Below are 17487 nucleotides of genomic sequence, written 5' to 3'. Positions count from 1 at the left end.
AAATAACAATAATATTTCTTAAAAAAATTATGATGAATAGTTTTATAAAAAAATATCAACTTTACATTCTTTCTTTTAAATTATTATTTAAGATATCATACATATTTGAGGGTCAGGGAGTGGGGGTAGGACTAAGGGGGATATTTTTTATTAGCTAAAAATGATATTTACAAAAAGTGATAAATTTCTGAAGGGGAGAAAAATGTACGTTTGCCCCCCCTGGCTACGCCTATGAATCTATTCTATTATATTGGTATAATGTAATTTATATTTAAAATTTTATAAAAATATATGTTTCCTGTAACAATCGGTCAATATACTTGTTAGTCATTTTCTCACCAAAAAATATTGTTAATAAGGTAATATTTATATAGCGTGTCATTTAATACTAGAAACTGGACATGAATGTGTCCTTTTCTCATAAAACAATTACACAATTGAATCATATCAAGATAAATATACATGAAATTATGATTCACCTGAAAGAAATTAACCTTGAATGACATTATCTAAATATCTTATTTATAAATATAAATTTTTAATCTTAATATGATCATTTTTAAACACAATAGAGAAGGTAATAAGTTTTGAAAGTTATAAAGAAAATTAAGAATAAAATCTTAAATAATATACATATTAAAAAGACAAAAGAAAAAATATATATATATATATTACAAAAAATCTAAATTAAATTTAAAAAAAAAAAAATATTTTTTAGATGTAATATACAAAATATATTAATTAAAAGAGGTATATAACAACAAAATCAACGAAAACATATTTATATTGTATTGAATTTAATACTGGCTTAATCTTTACATCCTTTTTTAATTAAATTTTGAGCTCATAAAATTTAGTGCCCGAAATAACATCCTAATATCAAATTTCAAGTAAAAATTATATTTGTCTATATATATATCTAAATATTTATGCATTCTAAAACTATAATCAGAATATTGTCTAATCATTGTCGATTTCATAAATTTGTAGGTCATGATATAGCCAAAAATAAGGCGTGACTGACATTCATTGTTAAAATGTACCATATGGTTAAAATAAATTCATGACACAGATTCAGGTGACTTTTGATATGATACATAATATTATTGAATATCTGTATAATATTCCATGTAATATAATGTAATTTAATTTGGAACAATATAAGGCCAAATGTTTATATGATTTTGAGGCGCAGCATCCAGGTGAGTTAACATCCAAATCTGGTGAAATTCTTACTATAATAAGACAAGTAATCTTTTATTATTTTTAATTTTAGATTTATATAAGAATAAAATTTAATATTTTATTTATTTTTTATAATTTATGGTGATAAACTGTCAGTATTTATATCACATTTGTATCATGATTATAAAAATAATTGCTTTACAATACAATAAATATTTATTTGTTGTCATTGTAAGTGTATCCAAAACTTTCCTGAGCAAGTATGACTTTTATGTGTCATATTTTATTGACAGGATTTTAAGATTTCTTATTACATGCTATTGATTGGGCTATACTTTTATGTATAAATTTGGTTTAAAAATTAAATTAAAAAAAATATCATATTAATTATTTAAAAAAAATGTATTAATTTTTATTTTTTAAATATTTTGTAAAGATTTTATAAATAAGAAATCTCCAATATAACATGGATGGGCCAGGCTGGGTAACATCTGAAAAAATTTCATTTAGGCCAGGGTGGGAAAAAAAATTTACAGGCTGGGCATAAAATTATTGAGCTGGATTATAAATAAATGCTGATATTATTTAAAACCTATAATTCATAAAAATACATTTTTTAATTTAACCACTCTTCAATATTATAAATAGTTACTTATTTAGGTGTTTACTACTTTTGCAGGCCCTGAGATTTTGGTAATAGATGCCTAAACCTTTCTGCCATATATGAGCAAAAACACTTGGGTAATTTTTTTTGGATATAATATTTGGCCAGCTGTTACTAAAATTTGACCATTTAATATTTGTTAGGCTTTGTATTTAAATTAACTGGACAGGATCAGTTTGGCTGTAAATATAGGTGGGAAAAAACGAAATTCCAAAAGCACTAGGTTAGGCTAAAAAATTTACCATTTATACCTCTAATTTGTATTCATTTGAGAAGTAGTTTAGGAAGTATAGAATCTTTTTTTTTATAAATTTTTACAACCCCCTTGGCTAAACATATTTATTTAATACAGTTTTATAACATTCAAAAAATTTAATTAAAGGTATTGCAATCATTAGCAACAATTTTTTTAAAATAATTTAAATTATTTCTATTTCTTTATCCAAGTAAATAGTAGCATCAAATATCAATATAATCTGGTTCAGAATGATTTGAAACATTGCATTTTAATATAATACTATAATATAGTCAATGAAATAGAGGCCTAGCCAATTGCCCAAAAAATATTATTGTTATATATATTATATTTTTCTACCTTTTTTTGGTTGATTGGATATCAAAATTATACTCTAAATTTAAAAAAATCAGGATGATAAATATTTTATAGTGAAGAATGAAATAATCTTATAGAGCTGAAATATCTTAAATGTAATGTATTACCATTTATAAAGAATTGGTCCAGGCATGACCAGGCCCTAAATCTATTTATTTTCCTTATGCCTCTAAATTAATTTTAAATTATATGCAAGTTCATACTTGCCATCACCACTCAATTTTAATGTCGACAAAACAATCCTCTTCAAAGATATATTTATATGCTAAAAGGAAGATTAGAATTTTGAATAATTTTTATTTGCCTCTATTTGGAAAATAAATTCTGGCATTCTTCAAAAAAAGTAATAGGTTCTAGAAGAAACGGAATGTAACAATTCATGTATTTGATTTATTTTATACATGCCCAACATTAAGATAGCTAGTTTTAATACTTTTCACGTTTCTACTACATTTACTGATAGATAATTTAGCATCTCTAATGATTATCCGAATCAATCATAATTATTTCGGCCAGATTTGCCAAATATGAAAAATAAGCTGGAAGCTGAGAATTATATTACCGAAAAAGTGCAAATTAAATTTCTAGCAAAAAAATTCCCAAGTTTGGTGGCATTACAAAGAATGCCAAAATAAACGATAGGATTGGGCCCCTTCTATTCTGGCACTATCTTAAGCCCTCGTCTTGGCTCACTTCTTTAACGGCATTCTAAAACTGTGTAATGTTAAAAGATATAGAATTCTCACATATTTTTTAAATATTGCAGTCATTATAAAGAGCAATATAATCCATGAATACCATAATAATAACCTGATTTATACTACAGATCCTCAACACTGAAACGTCAATCACGAAGCCTTCATCCCATATTCATATTCTGGGCTGGAGCCGATGTTGGAATTCTGCATATTTACAAAAATTATGTATTAAAATAACTGTTTGATATTTAAATTTGTATCATAAAAAAAATCATAAAAATATCAAGCAGAGAAAATTTAGTGTTATAATCTATAGCAATATTTTAGACAGGATGTCAGCCATGGTTTAAAAATAATATTTTTTATTTATTTCCTCAATAAAGCTGGAGCCATTTTGTTTTTATTACACCTTAATTTTAGTTTTTATATGATCACTTAGTCAGACTTTGAAAATTTTTACCTATGAGTAAAATAATATATCAATAAAAATACTTTTGATTTAAAAATGGATATTAACGTATTTTTTGTTTTAAAATTAAATAATAATAATACAATTTAGATAATTTAATTATATTTTATGTTTAACATCCAAAAATAAAATTGAATCTATCTTACTGATCTGATAAGTATCTTGCCAGATAAAATATTAAATCACATGGTCTTCTTAAAAGTAAATAACGATTAATTACATTTATTTATATTTAATTACAATAATTGTAAAAAAAAGTTACTTTTTTTTTATATTCAATCTGAGCGGTACATCTAAACATTATTGAAGTGTATGTTTATTTGATAGATAAATCAGAGACTTGTATGAGTCTAAATTTGTCCCTTTACTCGCCCCACGCACACCAATCGGAATTAAAATCCGGTTCATCCTGAAGTTCTCGACGGTTGGGCCAATCAGAGCCCTCTAGAGTCTAGATCCCCCTAAGGCGCCAAAACCTCCCAAAATAAAAATGAGTCAATTATAAAATGGATGCTGACTATATGACTAAGAAAGTCCTGATGTAACCATAGAGATTTTGATGACGCAATTGACTCGTACCACCGCGCGCCGCGCCGAAGGGGCCTCTGGGCCCAACTTGGTTTGTGTAGGTATCTGAGATAGATTCTTGCCTTTATTTTTCATAGGAATATCCACCCAAATAGAATGCTTTTGGAATAATCGCTTATCATAAGAATAGTAATAAGACGTCTTGGTTATTTCATTCCTCGTAACTAATGGTGGAAGAAAAGGGCAAAATGATAGGTCTTATATAACTATTTCTAAATTCTGAACTTGTTCTATGCTAAGGGGGGGGGCGGAAGCATTATTATTGCCATAATTAGAGGTCTACAGGTCCACTTATTGTAGACCTTTGACTAATTAGATTTGTATAAAAATAATTTCTTCCAATAACTTTGAATTATAACCGTTTTGAAAAAATTATTAACTTGTACTTATTTTTCAAATTATTCTAAATAGTAATATATTTCTTATAGTGCGCACATGAGCGTTTCAAACGCTTCGTTGCAAGCGCAAACAAGGCATTTCAAATGGCCTAGTGCAAATTTGTAAAATTAACGTTTGTCGTTAGCAACCATTTAAAAAAACGCGAATAGGTTTGCTTCATTACTTTTTTTTTATTCTTCGTTCTGTAATATTATATAAAATGTATAATATAAATAACTTACTTATTATCCTAATAATGGAATATTTCGAAATTAAAGAAATAAGAAGGCAGACGATAATATAATTTTTTAAAGAGAAATCTTTTTTTTTAGAATTTATTTAAAATTTTGAATCGACGATATGAATAAAAAAGGCAACCTCAATTTAAACAAGGGATGCGTTACGTTTTTTCCTCATTAAAAAATTACGACAAAACGTAAATGCTCAATTTATGCGCACTATTAGTCCTGAAGTCTTATTTGGAATTTTAATTCAGTTTACTACAATTTTTATTTAATTAACTTGAATTTTTTTTTTTATAAATATAAATTTATTCATCATATAAATCCTAATAATAAAAAAAATACTTTTATATGATTAATCAAAATTCCTGGCTAAACCTCCTTTATATCATCAAATCATATTTTTTTTAAATTTATCGTTTGGAAAGGAAACCCCATTAGAAGATAATTGTATATTTTTAAATCTTTTAAAAAAAATTAAAATAATATATATATATATCAGAGACCAGCAGAGGTACCATTTGTACGGCCGGGCTCGGACCGGATTTTAAATTTTTTTCGGCCCGGCCCGGATTTTTTTAAAATATATTTTATTAATTTTTGATTTTTATAGCTAATAATGGCGATTTCAATTATTCGGTTTTAAAATATACGCCGGCCCGGTTTTTTAGGTCCTGCCCGGACTTAGGGCCGGACCTGTAGGTCTCGGATATATATATTTTTAAATAATAAAACGGTTTCTTACCAGTTTTTCTCGGATATTTATTTTCGTATAAAATATCCTAAAACCCAATGAAATTATTAACTAAAATATAAAATTATATTTTGACACATAAATTTAACGAATGAAAAATAAATTTTAAAAATATTTTTTCCCGATTTTTTTTTAAAAAAAAACATCATTTTATATTTTTGTCACAAAATGAAAAAGGAAGGGAGAACAACGGAAATGATTATGAATTATTTGCATAAATTATCTCTGGTTAATTTAGTGTGCCACTGAATCATTTACCTGATTCCCTTCCCGTTTCATATATATATTTATCATTATTTTTTTAAAAAATAATTAAAAGTTTGATTAAAGCTAATTTTGATCGGAATTTTGTTTTCTAATTCTCGATTATATTACTCTTATATCAATCTACCAGTTTTTTAGGACTATTTTCCATTCATTTTATTCAAAAAAAAAATTAAAAACCAAATCGATTAACTCTAAATAAGAATGTATTATTATTTCACGAATTCCAAGGATATCGGGGAAGGATGGTGGGAAGCAAGGAACAAGTACGGCAAGTGTGGCCTGATACCTCAGTCATATCTAGAAGTAAAAAAAATAATATTTTTATTCGGTAAAATGGAAGAAGGAAATTAAAGATTGAAAGAATGAAAGAAAACTAAGGAATAATATTAATTTGCTTTCCGGCTCATGTAGAATATTAAAAAAATAAAAATTTACGAATCTCAATTTCTTTTAGGTCACGTGAATTTGACTCCACCATTTTGGATTTTTTAGTGGTCCCTATATTGGACGTATATTTGTATCGAGATTTTTGATCATACCTTTTCGAGATATTTAAAGAAACAAAATGGGGGAATATTAGAGAATGATTTGTACTCATTTTCAACTTGATTTGTGCCATTCATTACCCGTTTCCCGGAATTTTAAAGTCTTGGCGCCATAAAATAAAAAATTAAAATTTTTTGAACTTATAACGATATTTTATCTTCCTAAATGACGCTTCGAAATAATTTTTTGTCCCAATTATTTATTTCCCGAATCCAAATTTTAAATTTAAATTATAGCGCCAAGTTACCCCCTCCCCCAACCCTCCAACCGCCATATTGTAATTTTTGGCATTTTTCAAATTTTCAAAACTTGATCCATTTGTACCGTTATCATTTTTTGGGATATTCGCTTTCAAAGTTTTTGGCGGTCTCTTCTCTTCTCTTCTCTTCTCTTCTCTTCTCTTCTCTTCTCTTCTCTTCTCTTCTCTTCTCTTCTCTTCTCTTCTCTTCTCTTCTCTTCTCTTCTCTTCTCTTCTCTTCTCTTCTCTTCTCTTCTCTTCTCTTCTCTTCTCTTCTCTTCTCTTCTCTTCTCTTCTCTTCTCTTCTAATAAAAAGTAAATCAATAGAAAATCCAAAAGTGGGGATGGGGAATGGGTTGGCAACTTCACTGACCTATTTAATACAATAAATATGATCGATCAGCTGTTTCGACAATTAATACATCCGTTTAATAAAAAAAATTATTTTATCAATAATCGAACCTACATTATATTATTAAAATAAGCCTCTTTAAGTTTTTTAAATGTCTTGTGCAAATTACTTCTCATCAACGTTGTTTGCAATTTTAATTCTATATAGATGTATATATAGATTAATCGAATATATATATTGTGTATATACGCCTAAATCATTTTTTTCCGCTTGCCTTAGGTAGTCTACGAAAGTCCGCCGCTTCAACCGCCGCCACCTTTACCCTCCATATATTCTAACCTTGCCGAAATTGTAAGAAAATGTTGATGCGAAAAATAATAATTATCTTTTAAACAGAATTTTTCGTTTTAAATTATTTTTTTTTTAAAAAAAAACTGTTTTATTTCGTTTTCGTTTTAAATTATTTTTTTTTAAAAAAAAACTGTTTTATTTTGTTTTTGTTTTAAATTATTTTTTTTTTAAAAAAAAACTGTTTTATTTCGTTTTTGTTTTTAAATTATTTATTTTTTTTAAAAAAAACTGTTTTATTTCGTTTTCGTTTTAAATTATTTTTTTTTAAAAAAAAACTGTTTTATTTTGTTTTTGTTTTAAATTATTTTTTTTTAAAAAAAAACTGTTTTATTTCGTTTTTGTTTTTAAATTATTTATTTTTTTTAAAAAAAACTGTTTTATTTCGTTTTCGTTTTAAATTATTTTTTTTTAAAAAAAAAACTGTTTTATTTTGTTTTTGTTTTAAATTATTTTTTTTTAAAAAAAAACTGTTTTATTTCGTTTTTGTTTTTAAATTATTTATTTTTTTTTAAAAAAAACTGTTTTATTTCGTTTTCGTTTTAAATTATTTTTTTTTAAAAAAAAACTGTTTTATTTTGTTTTTGTTTTAAATTATTTTTTTTTTAAAAAAAAACTGTTTTATTTCGTTTTTGTTTTTAAATTATTTATTTTTTTTAAAAAAAACTGTTTTATTTCGTTTTCGTTTTAAATTATTTTTTTTTAAAAAAAAACTGTTTTATTTTGTTTTTGTTTTAAATTATTTTTTTTTAAAAAAAAAACCGTTTTATTTCGTTTTTGTTTTTAAATTATTTATTTTTTTTAAAAAAAAACTGTTTTATTTCGTTTTTGTTTTTAAATTATTTTTTTTTAAAAAAAAAACCGTTTTATTTCGTTTTTGTTTTAAATTATTTTTTTTTAAAAAAAAACTGTTTTATTTCGTTTTTGTTTTTAAATTATTTTTTTTTTAAAAAAAAACCGTTTTATTTCGTTTTTGTTTTTAAATTATTTATTTTTTTTAAAAAAAACTGTTTTATTTCGTTTTCGTTTTAAATTATTTTTTTTTAAAAAAAAAACTGTTTTATTTTGTTTTTGTTTTAAATTATTTTTTTTTAAAAAAAAACTGTTTTATTTCGTTTTTGTTTTTAAATTATTTATTTTTTTTAAAAAAAACTGTTTTATTTCGTTTTCGTTTTAAATTATTTTTTTTTAAAAAAAAACTGTTTTATTTTGTTTTTGTTTTAAATTATTTTTTTTTAAAAAAAAACTGTTTTATTTCGTTTTTGTTTTTAAATTATTTATTTTTTTTAAAAAAAACTGTTTTATTTCGTTTTCGTTTTAAATTATTTTTTTTTAAAAAAAAAACTGTTTTATTTTGTTTTTGTTTTAAATTATTTTTTTTTAAAAAAAAACTGTTTTATTTCGTTTTTGTTTTTAAATTATTTATTTTTTTTAAAAAAAACTGTTTTATTTCGTTTTTGTTTTTAAATTATTTATTTTTTTAAAAAAAAACTGTTTTATTTCGTTTTCGTTTTAAATTATTTTTTTTTAAAAAAAAAACTGTTTTATTTTGTTTTTGTTTTAAATTATTTTTTTTTAAAAAAAAACTGTTTTATTTCGTTTTTGTTTTTAAATTATTTATTTTTTTTAAAAAAAAACTGTTTTATTTCGTTTTTGTTTTTAATATATTTTTTTTTTTAAAAAAAACTGTTTAATTTCGTTTTTGTTTTAAATTATTATCGTGATCTAATTAAAAATTATATTATTTTAGACATATTTATTTTTAAAAAAATGATAAATAAAAATTTTGATAGGTATCTTTCGGTAGGAGACTCACATTATTATATTGAGTTGAATATTTTGCCTAGAGGTGTACAACAACTCCGTTTGAGCCGATTTTCTAAAACGACTAACTCAGTATATTATCCAGGAAAAATATAGACCTTGAAGACATAATGCTTTGGTCAGCGAAATCTCAAGACTTGGGAAATATTCTGACCAAAATATTGAGTTAGCTTGTTTTTTAAAAATCGGACTCAAATGAACTTTTTCGCATCATTACGTGCATCTATTCATCTCGTATACTTTTTAGCATGATTCTATAATTTAACTTTACCATAACATAAGTTATGTAGATATAATTACGATGGTCAGAAATATTTTTCTTTATAAATCGCATACTTATTTAATCCATTTACATAATAAGTAACAAACAAATGTATTATGAAATCTGACATAAATTTTTTTGGAAATTAAGACGCCATTTTGCCGGATCGGATAGCAAAATTTTATAATATCGGCAGATAACCGATATTTTAAAAAGTGCCAAATAGATATAAAATATCTCTAAATCTCTAGTTTAGGCTAAGGATGAGATTTGGCTAAAGAATAGACTGAGACCCAGACTACTAATTTTAATAGGGGCTTGGCTAATAGTATAGATTCTGATGTCGACAATAAAAATGGGAATAAACAATATTATAGAGGCTCCTTGCATATTATTTTTAAGAATATATATATTTTCTCTTATATTTATAGTTCGGGGCTTCTAATCAAGCCCCGCCCATACCTGCCCCGGCCCATCGTAACATGATTAATAACGTACAGGGTAATAATTATCCGGGGACATCTGCCACCGATCTTATTAGTAAAGACAACATTTTGGGGCAACCAAATGCGAATACCTTCCAATCGATGCCGCTCACCGCGCACGCCGAACTCGTGCAACAAGATTGGGACAGCGATTGGGACGACGACGAGGAGGACGATGTAAGAGGGGAGAAGAGGAAATGACAGCAAGATAAGGAAGGAAGGAAGAAATGCTTCCACGAAGTTCTGTTAGCCCTTAATTATTTAGACGTTGTATAAGAGTCCTAGAATGTCTCGATGAGCGCAGTTATTTAGCAAATGCTTAGGAAATTAGAATTGGACAGATGACGAGAATGCGCGGCAACTTAAAAAGTGGCTTGTTATATTAGTTTTTAAAAATGGAATTTTTTTTAATCGCCGAGTAAGTAATTGATAATAACCATATGGGCGATATAATGTAAAAGGAAAAAAAAATAAAATTAATGTTTTTATTTTTCCGCGAAATGCAAGTTAGTTGTATTGCCGTCGTTTCTTTTGCTTCCTCGAACGGTGTTCATTATTTTTCGAAGATATTCAATTAGATCATTTTCTTGCACTATCGATCTTAACGATAAATTTTTTCCAGGTCTTAATGAGATTATAGCCTAAATTTATGCGCATGCGTCTAAAACCACGAGAAGCAATGCAGAGAAGGAGGTAAAGGTCGAAAGTTTTACCTCTAATTTCCGATAACCATTTTGTTTGGCGCGCTAAATCAACATTAGGGTATAAGTGTTGTCTTTAAAAAAAATAGTCAAGGCGAATTAAAGGATATTTTCTAAGGTTTATAATTGAAGGACGGGTTTTGAAAGGAACGAATAAAGGATGTTTAAATTATATATATTTTTTAAAGTACGCCCTTCCCGCGTCGCAAGCGGATGCTACATCGACTAACGGTTACAAAATGAAACCGGCGCAAAGTGAAACCGGGGTGGGAACGCTCAAAAGAAATTTTAACAGGTTCCTTTTCATGAGATAAAATTTCAAGCGTTTTCTATTTCAAATATTGTATTTTAAAAAGTTTATTATTTGCCCCATAAAAAAAACGAAAAATAGTTTTTATCACCCATTTTGTTTGTAAATTTATTTGGGAAAATGCCATTTCAATTTCAAACAACAGTTTTCTTCGGGTAAAAACACAACGCAAAATGCCTGAGTTCAATTTTGTATTACTATTATGTATAATGTTAAACGGAGATGTGTGTAATAACATAAAATTGACTAAAATTTATAGGGTAGGTCATTATTTGTTTTTTATAATGTAGGATTATAAAGTAAAGTTTTTTATACAAAGTCCCACAATTTATTTTCTTTTTACTACAAAAATATTAATATTTAGCTTAATAATTGCAAAATCTAAATAATTACCCGCTTTAAATTTAATCAATATTAAATTAAAACTAATTTTTATAGGAGTTTCTTATGAAAAACATAAAATTAATTTCAGCTCAGCATGTTTACCATTTAATTTAGGTTACAACTTGTAGGGATTAACTTGAGTTCGATCAGACCAGATATAAATGTTTGGTAGGTAAACATAAGGTTTAGTAAATTAAGTCAGATAAAATTCCAATTTTAAAGTAAAATAAAACTTTATTTATTATATTAAAAGTCTAAAATCTGAAAAGTTATTTATATTATTGATCATATATATATATGTAATTTTGTTTTTCTTGTTAATATCAAGGTAAATTGTATATAAAATTAAATCATTCAATTATAACAAATTAAAAATAATATAAAATAAACAATTTAAAATGTTAATATTATAAAATTGCGAACTATGTTACGACACAACTTATAATCAAAATGTAGTAATAAATAATGAATATAATAAAATCTTTTTAATATAAATCTATTAAATTTACAATGATTTTAATCGTGATTTTTATTTTAAAAAAAATCATTTATTTTATTAATTACTAAATTAATCAATTGCATTAAAATCATGCCAACTCTACAATTTAGTTACCCGTGTTACCCGCTAACGCATATCGCCTGTATTTAAAATTTATTATAACGTTTTAAATGGATATAAAAATTGAATCAAAATAATTATAATTTGAGAAGAACCGGATACGTATTTCCAATTCCTTTGACACTATTTTATCCGATCCCTATAGCCCCAATATCCGATACATACCGAAATATGTTATATATATATAATTAAACAAATTCGTATCTTATTAAGGTTCTCTATATTCAAGACGGGCGTAGAACCTTACATCATGGGCCAATCCAAAATGAAAGATATCGACTTGGCTAATAACCAATATCCAATAGAAATCATAGTATTGTTCTTTTTAAAGATCTTTATTATAAAACATAATTTTAAAAAAATATATGAATTTTATTTTGAGCTGGATTAATAGGAATTCCATACCATGATGGTATGGCGACTGTTTGGCGAAAACCTTACAAATTCTAATTTTTAAGCCCAACTAGAAATTACTTTAAATGAGGATAAAGGAAGCAAAAATCATGATCCTCTTTGTCCTTATTACAGATAAATTATCATTTTATTTCGATAAAGAGAACAGTTTGAAAACGTAATTATCTAGTATGAAATACTTTTTAGGCACACCTCCCACCTCCCGGCCCTAATTTTTAAAATGTTAATTCCCGGGCTTCCCAAGCCGAATTTCTGGACTCCTGCCCTAGCACGATCTTATAAATATCGAATCACAGGAAATAGAATACTAAGAAAAATTAAATGATATATTATTAGAACGGTCTGCGCGTCTCTAAACAAAATCTCCAGGTTTGCCTAATATTTTTTTGACTAAAATATTAGGGTTAGCCGTTTTCTAAAAAAAACGGGCCGTTATAGCTGTCCTTTTATAACTCGGTAGCGGTAGCGGAAGCTAGCTAATTTATCAAATGATAGGGGCTGGCCCTAATTCTTTTTAAAAAAAGGAGCGTTAACAACCTCCGCTATTTTTGTATGATAAAACTTTTTAAAAACAAAAACTAAGGCTCGCCAGAATAAATTATTTATTTGTGCAAATATTTCTTGTATTTGAACGAGCTAATAATCTATCTCTAAAGAAAAATCACGTGACAATCCTTCTAGGAGCTTCATTTTTAATCAATTCCAACCCCCCCCCCCCTCCAGTTATTTTTTTTATCTTAAATTTGAATCACAAAAAAAAAAACTAAAGCAATCTTCGAACAACACTTGCTCCTTCATGCCCATATCTCCGGAGAAAGTCTACACCTGTACCATTAGCTCGCCCCAGAAGGAGTCAAAACTTAAAGGCTTAAAAAGCTTCATAGCTTATCAGATGACCTGCTCGGTAATAATGTCAAAAAACAATAAGATAATTAGAATATATTTTAGGAGTTTGAAACCTCGGTTAATCCCGGAAATAAAGGGGAAGGGTAGTTCTGTTTCCGGTTTCTATCAATTTGAAAAGGCTGTTCCGTTCGGTTTTTAGATTTTAGCCGATTTCGAACTCCGAATAATTTTTAATATCGAATTTTTCGAACTGAATACGAATAACACACTTTTTTTGAATTGAAAAGAAACTATCCTTAATACAACTTTAATTGAATTATTATTATCTGCCTACTCGGGATAAATTAGAACGGGGCCATTTAAATCATTCTGTACTAATAAAGAGTAAATATGATATGAATGAATAGGGCATTAATTGCTAAAAGATGGATTGGGAGAGGGAGGTTGGTTATAAAATTTATATATTAAAAATAATCGAATTTCATAGGAGTAAATTTTCGATCGGCACAACAATTAGGTTTAAAATAAACAATTTTTGGGAGGTTTCAAGAAGTAGGAGATCTATTTTATAGAAATGTCAGGTCTGTGTTAAAAGAAATTAAATTGTAAGAATAACATTTTTAGGGTTAGCTTATATTCGAAAAAAAATTGAAGGGTAAACCGGTATGAATATCTTGAAGGAAGAAAGAAGGAAAGAAAATGGTGAACAAAGAAATGTATAAATATTTATTTATTTTCCTGCATTTAACACACTATCAGAATACGGGAATAAGGATAAGCAGAAGGTATAAACACTTCGATTGGCTGCACGAAAGACTCCAAGAAAAATTTACTCTTATAGCTATCCCACCTCTACCGGGCAAACAAGTCACAGGTTTTAATATTATAATTGGCTCGGTATTATGTGACATATCTTTTTGCTGAATTAAAGTGTTATATATTCATTTTTATATCCACCACACACTACCACATTTGGTAAAATCTCTATTTCATTTAAAAACATGGTTTCCCAAATCAGTAAAGCAGTGAAAACTTCAGGGAAGGGTTTTTCTTCCGACAAGGGGCTTGATAATTCTAATAGCCAATTACATTAGCTTTTATGGAAGTCAAAAAAATAAGAAGAAAGTAGACAAGACCGGGGACCTTATGCATATTGCATTTAAAAATATTATATAAATGATATTCAGCAGCTTCTTGTGAGGCCATTCCCTACATTTAATAGGGTTTTATCCAGCATCAGAGAATAGATGAAAAATAACGAAAACAAAACTTAGTTCTAGCATATGAAAAAAAATACCCCAAAATGTGGCTTTTAAAATTCATTTATTATTAAAATTTAAGAATAAAAATTCGTCATATTATATATTTTAGTTTTATTTTGTATATTTATTAATTATTTGCATTTAAATTTTTTTAATATAAATGGCAAAAATTTTCTATGAGTGTCTGGTTTTATTCCCACCCCCCAACCCAACTGAGAATATCTGACCACGGGCCTGATATGATAATTTGAAACCTTAATAGAGAACATATTATTCTTGTATTTTAATAGATCACGATGTAAAATATTCGAAATTATATTTTGAAATTTTTATTGATATGGAATAATACATTACTGAAGAATTGATTTACCGAAAAAATATTTAAAAACGAACATGGAACATTATAATACTATACCAAACCTATAACGTATCAATGGTTAAAATAGTTAAATTTTTAACAACGAAAGTTAATAAATTTAGGATAGAGTAATTTTTTTAAAAATTAGATAAAAATAAAATATGTAATAATTTTGACGAAAAAAAGGATCATTTTCAGATGTGTTATTTTTTTAAGGTCGGTACGAGGAAGAATTCATAGAACACAGGATGAACAGGCTGCAAATGTGGGTAAATAGGATTTGTCGGCATCCCATCCTGTCTCAATGTCAAGTATGGCTGCATTTCGTATCCTGCACCGATATGAAAGTAATAATCATCACAATTATGATAAATGGGTTAACTATAATGAAAGAAATAAGGTAAAAATATCATCTTATAAAAATAAGTTCAAATACAATCTTCTTTATATATATATATATATATTCTACGAACAAAACGAAATAGAACCAAAACCAAGGAATGCTCATAACCATAAAATAAAAAATGATATTCTTATTCTCCCAATGATGTTTAAAGTTATGCGTGTTGAGTGTACATATAAAATGGGCTTTTTTTTGAATTCGAATAAATTTATCATTGCCTATTAGAAAATGTTGTTACGAAACTTTAAAATGTTAATTTTAACATTTCTCTCCCGATATAAAATAAAAATTACCTGGTTATGAGCAATTTTTGGGTTTAGACATTATTTAACGAAACCAATTTAATTTGGTTTATTCAATACGATGAGTTGATATCATATTAAAAACTCTTATCTTCAGTGACCTCAGGACCCTTTGATGATATGTTATGTTACTTGTAATTGTTATAATTTATTTCACAATCTTTTATAAAAATTTATAAAAATATGCCTCTAAGCAATGGAAGGATGGCAAAAGGAAAGCCGAGAAAGATCCACTTATTGGGGCCGAACTATTTAACACCATCAAAGTTCCTGGTCAAACATTAAACCTAGATTCTATGTATTTTTACTATTTTTTTCCCTAATGCACCTAAGGCTTGGAAAACTTTCGAATCTATTAGAAAAACGCTAAATAAACCTTTTTTTCTGCAAAATTTAAGCAGAACATAGAAGACTTAAGGCATAATTATTTAAGACTTGTAATATATTATTTTAAAGATATAAATTTTAAGATAGATACTATATTATTATTTTAACGTTAAAAAAATATATCAAAAAGCGAACAACAGATACAAAAATTTACGAAATTTATAAAAAAATTGGATTACACCGTGACCACTCTTATCAACCTTATCTCAGACTTGCCCAAGAAAATATTATCGCGTATATTTTTTTTGTTCCGTCTAATCTACTCTTCGAAAATATAATTATCGCAATACAAGATAATGCATAGACCACCCCCTTCCCCATCACTCTAATTACATTTTATGACTCAAAACTAGCGTTGTTAAACGGGTCGATTTGAGCCGATTTTTAAGAAAACGGCTAACTCGATATTTTAGCCCTGAAAAATATTGTTTTAAGCCCCGAAATTTGGTTAATAGATTGTTCAGACCGTCGTGTCACCTATGATCAGAATCTTAAGGCTTGCATAATATTTTTCCTTATAAAATATAGAGTTGGCTGTTTAACAACACTACTCAAAACCGATATATTATAGAAATGATTGTGAACCATATTTTCGGAAACCGTTAAAAATGCCAAGAGAAATACATTTACTCTTTTTTAAATTTTTTTTAATCTTCATTAAATTCCCCCAAAAAAAAGAAATATCAGAACTTACACGATTTTAAAATGCATTTAGCCACCTGATTTAAAGAAAAATACAAATTTTCTCGTAGTGTTGTTAAACTACCTCACTTTAGTCAACTATAAAACAGCGTATCCATGTTTTTATTCAAAAATATTCGAATCAATCTTCAAGTTGAGACTCTACTTAGAAGCTTAATTCAATTTTTAATGCTAGCCGCAATAGAGATGGCCAAAGTTTAGTAATTTAAGAACACCTATTTAAACAAAAAATTATTGAATGTTTTTGGGAAGGCACAAATTTTATGATACCTCCATCCACATTTATTAAAAGGTTATATTTTATCTCCCCCCCCCTCCAAAAAAAATAAATATTCTATCTACAAAGCTTCGGTCAACTATTTCGATCTTCTTCTGACACAATTCGGCAACGTCTCTAAAGCTTTCGAGCTGGACGAAAGGGCAGGTAACTTTAAAACTTATTTTTTTTGAAATTTTATTTAAAAAAATTAGAATTATAAGGTAAAGCTAGGGAAATTCTAGTGGCGGGGGAGGGGGGGAGGGTGGTTAGAGGATGCTTAGGTGAGGAATATTATATTTTATCGCATATTCCTGTATGTTTCCACCCCAATTCTTAGGATAAAAGCCTTGCATCGGACCCGGTTTTGAAAGAATTATTTTCAAGTCTGTATCCGATAACTCCACCCGAATTTTTTTTTAAATCGTGTCCTTTCCGAAGATTTTATTTTTTTTTATGAAAACTAACACCGACTGTTTAAAATAATGGAGGCGACCTCAATAAGAAAGATGTTATGAAAACATTTTAAAGAAAAAGTTTAAAAATTGTACTTGAAATGTATTTGTCAAAAAACAAGTTTATTGTGTCTATCTCATCTTCTATAATATTTTCCAAGTAATTTAAATTTAA

General features: G+C 26.9%; 1 protein-coding gene across 1 annotated transcript in view; it reads left to right on the top strand.

Annotated features, from left to right (window-relative positions):
- Positions 1–1013: 1013 nt before the first annotated feature.
- Positions 1014–17487, top strand: part of LOC135927764 (sorting nexin lst-4-like) — a 38179-nt gene continuing 21705 nt past the window's right edge. Inside the window, exons 1-13 of the mRNA XM_065463927.1 lie at positions 1014–1078; positions 1166–1249; positions 6087–6161; positions 7274–7345; positions 9860–10090; positions 10803–10909; positions 12141–12240; positions 13111–13245; positions 13947–14061; positions 15024–15154; positions 15707–15810; positions 16030–16133; positions 16948–17025. Coding sequence (XP_065319999.1) covers positions 1064–1078; positions 1166–1249; positions 6087–6161; positions 7274–7345; positions 9860–10090; positions 10803–10909; positions 12141–12240; positions 13111–13245; positions 13947–14061; positions 15024–15154; positions 15707–15810; positions 16030–16133; positions 16948–17025 — 1351 coding nt within the window. The 5' untranslated portion in view covers positions 1014–1063. The remainder of the gene's footprint in view (positions 1079–1165; positions 1250–6086; positions 6162–7273; positions 7346–9859; positions 10091–10802; positions 10910–12140; positions 12241–13110; positions 13246–13946; positions 14062–15023; positions 15155–15706; positions 15811–16029; positions 16134–16947; positions 17026–17487) is intronic.

The sequence above is a fragment of the Gordionus sp. m RMFG-2023 genome, chromosome 4 (assembly GCF_954871325.1).
Source record: "Gordionus sp. m RMFG-2023 chromosome 4, tfGorSpeb1-WG-v2, whole genome shotgun sequence".
NCBI lineage: Eukaryota > Metazoa > Nematomorpha > Gordioida > Chordodea > Parachordodidae > Gordionus > Gordionus sp. m RMFG-2023.
The sequence above is the reverse complement of the archived record's forward strand: the minus strand, read 5'-3'. Positions and strand labels throughout refer to the sequence as shown.